The sequence below is a fragment of the Heteronotia binoei genome, chromosome 3, assembly GCF_032191835.1.
Source record: "Heteronotia binoei isolate CCM8104 ecotype False Entrance Well chromosome 3, APGP_CSIRO_Hbin_v1, whole genome shotgun sequence".
NCBI classification, from domain to species: domain Eukaryota; kingdom Metazoa; phylum Chordata; class Lepidosauria; order Squamata; family Gekkonidae; genus Heteronotia; species Heteronotia binoei.
The window spans coordinates 149,193,045-149,201,407 of NC_083225.1; the positions used below are offsets into that span (position 1 = coordinate 149,193,045).

The following is an 8,363-nucleotide window of genomic DNA, read 5'->3' on the forward strand; positions in this document are numbered from 1 at the left end:
TATTTGATTTATAGGAAGATTTACTAGACAAATACAGTAACGACATACATTTGGTTCATCCAAGTGGTTCGGCAGTACTGTTGTTGTTAGACCTATCGGCTGCGTTTGATATGGTCGACCACCAGTTACTGACCTGCCGCCTTGCCGATGCAGGGATTCAAGGGCTGGCCTTACAATGGCTTTCCTCTTTTCTGGATGGTTAGGGACAAAGAGTGGCGATTGGAGGAGAGCTGTCCCAGAGATACCCACTTAATTGTGGGGTGCCTCAGGGGGCAGTGCTCTCCCAGACATTGTTTAACATCTACATGCGCCCCCTTGCCCAGATTGCCCGGAGGGATGGGCTGAGTTGCCATCTGTACGCTGATGACACCAGCTCTATCTACTAATGGACGACTGGCCCGGTGATGTCCCAGAAAATCTGGACCAGGCGTTGCAAGCTGTGGCTGGCTGGCTCAGGCTGAGTGGGCTGAAGCTGAATCCAATGAAGATAGAGGTCCTGTGCCTGGGCTGTGGCGGTCTAGGAAGGGAAATTCCCCTACTGGTTTTTGATGGTGCGCCACTGAAAACAGTGTGCAGGGTCAAGAGCCTGGGGATTCTACTGGAGCTTTCCTTGTCAATGGAGGCCCAGATAGCAGCCACTGCTAAATCCGCCTTTTTTCATCTGAGACGGGCGAGGCAGTTGGCTCCCTTCCTGGAGCGCGATGACCTGACAACAGTGATCCATGCACCGGTCACCTCGAGGTTAGACTACTCTACATGGGGCTGCCCCTGTGCCAAACCCAGAAACTGCAGCTAGTGCAGAACGCAGCGGCCAGACTGTTAATGGGACTCCCTAAGTGGGAGCACATACAGTCTGGGCTGCAGGAACTACACTGGCTGCCAATTGTGTACCGGATTCATTACAAGGTGTTGGTTACTACCTTTAAAGCCCTATATGGCCGAGGACCTGTCTACCTCAGGGACCGTCTCTCCCCATATGTTCCCCAGAGAGTGCTTCGATCTAGCTCGCAAAATCTGCTGACAATCCCTGAGCCGAAGGTCAAAGTGAAAATGAGAGAGAGGGCCTTCTCGGCTACGGCTCCCCGCTGGTGGAACCAGCTACCAGAAGAGGTACGGGCCTTGCAGGACCTTAACCAGTTCCGCCGGGCCTGTAAGACCATCCTCTTCCAGCTAGCTTTTTAATGTGGAAATTATACCATCACTATGCAAGCTATGTTACAGGTCCTCTTGTGGATCAAAAACTGGCTGAGTAATAGGAAGCAGAGAGTGAGTATAAATGGGCAGTCTTCGCAGTGGAGGACGGTAAGCAGTGGGGTGCCGCAGGGCTCGGTACTGGGTCCCATGCTCTTTAACTTGTTCATAAATGATTTAGAGTTGGGAGTGAGCAGTGAAATGGCCAAGTTTGAGGATGACACTAAATTGTTCAGGGTGGTGAGAACCAGAGAGGATTATGAGGAACTCCAAAGGGATCTGTTGAGGCTGGGTGAGTGGGCGTCAACGTGGCAGATGCGGTTCAATGTGGCCAAGTGCAAAGTAATGCACATTGGGGCCAAGAATCCCAGCTACAAATACAAATTGATGGGGTATGAACTGGCAGAGACTGACCAACAGAGAGATCTTGGGGTCGTGGTAGATAACTCACTGAAAATGTCAAGATAGTGTGTGTTTGCAATAAAAAAGGCCAACGCCATGCTGGGAATTATTAGGAAGGGAATTGAAAACAAATCAGCCAGTATCATAATGCCCCTGTATAAATCGATGGTGCGATCTCATTTGGAGTACTGTGTGCAGTTCTGGTCGCCACACCTCAAAAAGGATATTATAGCATTGGAGAAAGTCCAGAAAAGGGCAACTAGAATGATTAAAGGGCTGGAGCACTTTCCCTATGAAGAAAGATTGAAACGGTTGGCGCTCTTTAGCTTGGAGAAACGTCTACTGCGGGGTGACATGATAGAGGTTTACAAGATAATGCATGTGATGGAGAAAGTAGAGAAAGAAGTACTTATCTCCCTTTCTCACAATACAAGAGCTCGTGGGCATTCGATGAAATTGCTGGGCAGACAGGTTAAAACGGATAAAAGGAAGTACTTCTTCACCCAAAGGGTGATTAACATGTGGAATTCACTGCCACAGGACGTGGTGGCGGCCACAAGTATAGCCACCTTCAAGAGGGGGTTAGATAAAAATATGGAGCAGAGGTCCAACAGTGGCTATTAGCCACAGTGTGTGTGTGTGTGTGTGTGTGTGTGTATAATTTTTTTTGGCCACTGTGTGACACAGTGTTGGACTGGATGGGCCATTGGCCTGATCTAATATGGCTTCTCTTATGTTCTTATATCTGTAGCACCAATTAATCTGTGGTTTTAAATTTTGTTTTATTGATCTCTTAATTGCTTAACTGAGTAATAACTGTAAATTGGGATATTTTATCTGTTTTATTATTGTAATGTTGTATTTATACTATGTGAGCCACCCTGAGCCTGCTTCGGCGGGGAGGGCGGGATATAAATTAAAAATTATTATTATTATAAAACAGTCTATATAGCAGTATTTGGGACTGGCTAGAGCTGAATTAGATTCTCTGGTCTGATTTGGCTCACCGAAGAGAGCCTCTGTGGATATCACTGAAAGTATTCGGCAAGTATTCTGAGCCCCAAATAACAGCAGGGAAAGTGGTTTAAAATTCGCCTCCTTTTCCTGCCATTCCAGGGCTTTTCCTGCCTCTTCCTTGGCTTCCCTGGCCTGAGGGGGAGGGGGGAGGAAGAGGGGGAAGAGGGATCTCATGTCCAATTGTACAGCTTTGCAAAGCTGGAGCTCAGCATCACCTACCTTGTTTGGGACAGGGAGGGAGAACTTGCAATCCTGTCAATAGAACTGCAAACTGCAATGCTCTTTGTACAATCACAGGACAGTGTTATATTTTTAACTGTTCTGTGCATGGGCAGAGAGCATTTCAGCAGACATCCTCCTAGTGGCTAGACTCCATTTTGGATGGCTGTTTGGCTGGAGAGACTGTGCTGGCCTCTTCAGCTGCTGCTGCTGTGTGCCTGGCCTGCCTGTCTCTCTTCCTGTGTACCATGTAGTGGATCCCTGCCTGGCTGGAAGCCTGGAGACATCACCTAGTAGGAGTACTTCAGAATAATTGTTTTTTAAATACAGTGTGAATTTGGTGCCTCCCTCACAAACCCCCTCTGCCCCAGCCCACTGTAAACACTGTGGGAAAACTGACAGTCCCCCACCTAACATAGCAAACAATGGGGAATAGGGGGTAACCTCTTTGTGGGGGGGGGGCGGCAAAGAATTGGACCACCAGGTCCAAACTTTCTGGGACTTGCGGTTTTTTGGGTGACAGACTCCAGCAGCCATACTGCAAGTTTGGTGCCTCTCCCTCAAACCTCCTCCTCCCCAGTCCCCAGTTTATACCCTTTGAGATTTTGCCATTAACTTGAATGGCCCATAGAGTATAATAAAACCATGTATTCAGGATTCCCAAATATCTCCCGAACCAGCTTGCTTTACTGAACCTGGTAATTGGGGATATATGGTAGACCTGGATACTTTTAATCCCAAATAACCCTAAATCCAAATGGCACTGAATTTTTTTCAGTGCACACCCCTAAAATACAGGTCCTATCTTTAAAAAGGCTCCTGCTATACAAGAAGTTCAACTGAAATCAAGTGAACTATTGAAAGTAAATAACTTTCAGATTGTAACCATACTTTCCACTCTTGAGTTATCACAAAGCATTTAGGGGGGGAAAGAGAATTAAAGTAAATAAAGGCAGAGCTGGAAACAGACCCCCATATTTGGGTACCCAGGGCTGTAATGCATACAAATTTAACTACCAGCCAATATTCCTCTTTTCATTCAACTGAAGGAGCAGCTTCACACTCACATATCTTTTATGTGCATACAAATATATTTTCCATAGCTATGAATGGGAGGGCCAAGCTCGGGTTCCAACCCAATGTCTTGATTAGGCGTCCCAAATCCCCCGCTTTTCCTGGTGACCCCCGATTTGATGCCTTCTTCTCCCGCTAGCCAAAAATCTGGAAAGCGGGAGGGAATGGCGGCCCTTCCCACCCAGCCCCGATCTCAGCACCTTTTCCTTGCCCTGCCCTTCCCACCCAGCCCCGATCGCAGCAGCCTTTCTTCAGTTTTCCCAGGCTGCTTCCGGTCCCAATCAGCTGGCTGGCGGCGGAGGGGGGAGAGAGGGAGCCGCGCCTGCAAAGGACCATGTGCCTTTGCACCTCCAGAGGCTTGACTTGAAAGGCTTCTATTTAAAATGGTGTGTCTGTGTGTGTTTCTGTGAAGAAGCTGGCAGCAAATGGTGAGTTGAGAGGCTGATCCGCTCTTCAGACTGGCCAGAAGGGGGGGGGGGGGGAGAGGGAAACGTCTTCATTATTTCCTATGTGATCGATTCTCATAGGGTATAATGGGGAATTGTTCTGGAGGTTTCAGGGGCTCTGGGGGAGCTGTTTTTTGAGGTAGAGGCACCAAATTTTCAATATAGTATCTAGTGCCTCTTCCCAAAGTACCCCCCAAGTTTCAAAACGATTGGACCAGGGGGTCCAATTCTATGAGCCCCAAAAGAAGGTGCCCCTATCCTTCATTATTTCCTATGGAAGAAAGACATTTAAAAAGGTGTGCTGTCCCTTTAAATGTGATGGCCAGAACTCTCTTGGAGTTCAATTATGCTTGTCACACCCTTGTTCCTGGCTCCGCCCCCAGTGTCTCCTGGCCCCACCCCCAAAGTCTCCTGGCTCCACCCCCAAAGTCCCCAGATATTTCTTGAATTGGACTTGGCAACCCTAGTCTTGATCCAATCTAGGTAAATGTTCCTGTCTTTCCCATCCTTCCGTATTCTACTTGGCTTACTCAAATCATGCTTCCAAGTGTCAAGTCACCTAAACTGCTCCCACTTTCCACTAGAGGAAGTATATTTTACCAATGAAAAAAGTCCTCAAACTTTTTGAGAGTTATAATTTTTAAGTATGAAAAACCTTGGCTTAAGAAACATTTTACTAACCCTACAAGAGAAGATACTTCACAGGGGTTGTTTCAATACTTTAACAGGAAAAATAAAAAAACATCCTTATCACACATAAAAGAAAAAGTCCCAATAATTTTTCCTGTCCCCCCACCCAAGCCTTTGCCTCTCTTTTCACAATGTGCTTTGGCTAAATTTCAATCCCCATCCTACAAGTTTCAAATGACAACAGTCAGCAGACATTGTGGAAGTGGAAAGGAAAGAAAGAGGAACCAATCATTCATAACTTGAGCACTGAGTGTCCCTCAAAAATGCTGAGCAGGAAGTAATTTATTCGGCTGTTTGGCATTCAGGATCACAAAGGACAGACTTTCACTGCAGTCAAATAATAATTATGCTTTCTTATGTGCTTCTAACTTTCCCAGTTTGCTCTAATAATATTTAGTGGCTCTACTGATATTTACTGCAAACTCTCTAATGTTGACTAAATCTTCAGGGTGATAAATTGTAATGTTAAAAATACATATATCAATTCCCCTGCCCTCCTGTAATTAAAACGCTTTGTGCACTTCAAGTTATTTATAAATTTGATTAAAACAAAAAGGCAGGTGCACAATGAAGTGGGTAAACAACCATAATATCAACATTCTATTTGGTAAATACAGCTTGCAGATTTATTCTTCTCCCTCTTGAACAGTCTTCATAGAAAAGTTTAAGTCAAATATGCTGGTCTGGATCCAGAGGACCCTCTAGGTACATGCCTAGAAGCACTGGAAGGTCTCCTTTTTCATAGGGCAGCTATTCATGTTGTATCAGAAGCTTCCCCCAAAGTTTCTCTGCATTTCAATACCAGCTTACCAGGAGTGTGGTTCAAAGGGCAGATTCTTAAACCCCCAGAGTGCATCCAGAGCTCCCTACACAAGCTGCCCCCATTCAGCCTGGCTCCTACACATTTGAAGGCACACAGACCTTCCAAAAAGCATTACTGAAAAAGCAGGGAAAACAGCATCAAATACTAAAAGTAGACATCAGTTTTTCTAAGAGTCTATAAGAATATTCAGAAACACTTTTGTTTCAGGGCACTTAAAATTCAAGATGGTTCCAACTGCCTGTTTGCTGGGAAATCCAAGCTCTGGAAGATTAGGGCAGGGGGCAAAATTCACACACTTCTTATGCAAGGCACAGGATTAAACACAGGGAATTGAAGACACACATATGCAGTACAGGCTGGCTCCTTTGCAACTGGAGCTTTGCTCTTTTAAAATGAAAGCCAATTTAGCCAGCCTTAGCAACCAAGACTCACATAGGTCAGTTCCATCACAAAGCTTTCAACTACCGTTTGGCTAAATGAACATCTGTTTCATTTGTGAAGGCTGGGAAAAGAAGTAGAAGCAGAGGTATCCAGCTGCTGTTTACAGCCTTCAGATCTAGTGCTGGAGAGAAATGATCCATATTTTCAATGGACAGGCCAGAAAATAGCTGTTCAGTCAATTACAGTTTGGCAACAATCTTTACTTTTTTTCTCCCATTCACTAGAACTTTATGGTGTCATCAGAAAATACTAGAAAAGGTCTCTCAATTAACATCCTTATATCATTGTTTCCATCTCCTTCCTTGGAGGTTTTTAAACAGTGGCTAGATGCCCATCTGACAGCAATGAAGATCCTGTGAATTTAGGGAGAGGTGTTTGTGAGTTTCCTGCATTGCACAGGGGGCTGGACTAGATGACCCTGGAGATCCCTTCCAACTCTATGATTCTATGATCTATTAAAAACTGAATCAATTCTAATGTGTATTCATGGAGAGAAGAGATAATATCTTATATCCCACATAACTGATAGTATTTAAATCCCAAGAATGAAAACCAATTTTAGAATTTTTTTTATTTTTTGGGAAATTGTGCCTATGTTGTCAAGGGTGACTTGTTTTTGTTCTCAAACAACTATGCAACCATATTCTGATAGCAAGAACCTTACCATCTCAACGGATCCATCTTTTGGGTAGTACAAGAGCTCATAACGTCGAAAAAGTGCAGCATTTGGATCATACCACTCCGCAATGAAAACAAATCTTTCATCTTGACTCTGAAAAAAACACAAATAAAACAAATGTAAGAATTCAATAATAATTGCCAAACAAATAAAAGTTTGTTCTTCACAAAAATAAAAGTTTTTTCCCCCACCAGCAAATAAATCTCAGCATATCACACAGCAACTATTTTGCTTGATTATTTGGCACAAAATATGCTTCTTGTCATCACGAAACTGGGTATTTACAACAAGTATCTTTATTTACCAAAATAAGTAAATAAATTTATTAATTAAATCTAGTCTTGCAGAAGTCTAGACTTCCACTCTCACAATCAACATGATTCTGTCCCACACACAATTAGGAGTGACTGCATGTTCTTTTGAACACTTGTCAGTGTAATGGTCAGTGGAACAACATACCAACTAACATTTTGGAAATGAAAGGACACTCCTGTATATCCACATTCTCATACTGAAATAAGCTTCTGCATCCTCCTGCTCATTCTCTGAACTGCAGAAGGTATATACAGCAGAATTCACAAAAATCTTTTACTGACAAATCTTTGCTTTTGAAGTCTGTAATTTTTCTTTCCGTATACTAACTACACTAGTCGGTTAACAATATACACAAGCAGCAGGTTTATCACTACCTGATTAACCACCTAATTACACCACTTATTATTATTATTGGTGTAATAGAGTCCTTACCAAGCAACATTCTAATCTCTCCATGGTAGAACAGCCCCTCTGTCCTGCAGGTCATCTTCTGTCTTGCCCTCTGAGGGGCTCTTCTCTCCCCCGTTCAGGCCACCCACTACCACCACCCACTGAGAGGGCCGAGACTCTTCTTCCCTGTGGGGTTGTTCTGAGGGCTCACCTTGTGCCTGTGTCTCCCACTGCCATGGGAACAACTTACTGTACTTGCATGCCACTGGGGGATTAGCACCTTGCCAATTCATTAACTGCCCCCTCTCTTGGTACCCATTTAAAATAGCATGTTCAAATGGTAGACGTCTAGGTGGTACAAAGAACAGCTGTCAGCATTAAAATATATTAAACATTTGTTAAAAAGAAACTGACCACACACATACTCTCAGCACATCAAGAGACTGAGAAATGGATCCCAAAGAAAAGTGCAGACATGCAGTTCCTCTGTCCCTCCATCTGTACATGCCTAATGATGTTATTCTAAGGCAGGCTCCTTAACTTAGAAGTTATAGTGTTTCTAAAATGTTTCTGTTACCTTGCAGCCTCTGTTCAGGCCTGCAGTTCCCCACATGGCAATGGTCACCTTCAGTGGGAGCCATCTGCATTTCTAAAGCCTGGGTGAGTGAAGCTGAAA

At 44.3% G+C, this 8,363-nt stretch overlaps 1 protein-coding gene across 1 annotated transcript in view; it reads right to left on the reverse strand.

Moving 5' to 3' along the window:
- NME7 (NME/NM23 family member 7) overlaps positions 1 to 7,075 on the reverse strand; it is a 94,321-nt gene extending 87,246 nt beyond the window's left edge. The window contains exon 1 of the mRNA XM_060234614.1: positions 6,968 to 7,075. Within this exon, the coding sequence (XP_060090597.1) occupies positions 6,968 to 6,970 (3 nt within the window). The 5' untranslated portion in view covers positions 6,971 to 7,075. The remainder of the gene's footprint in view (positions 1 to 6,967) is intronic.
- Positions 7,076 to 8,363: the final 1,288 nt, after the last annotated feature.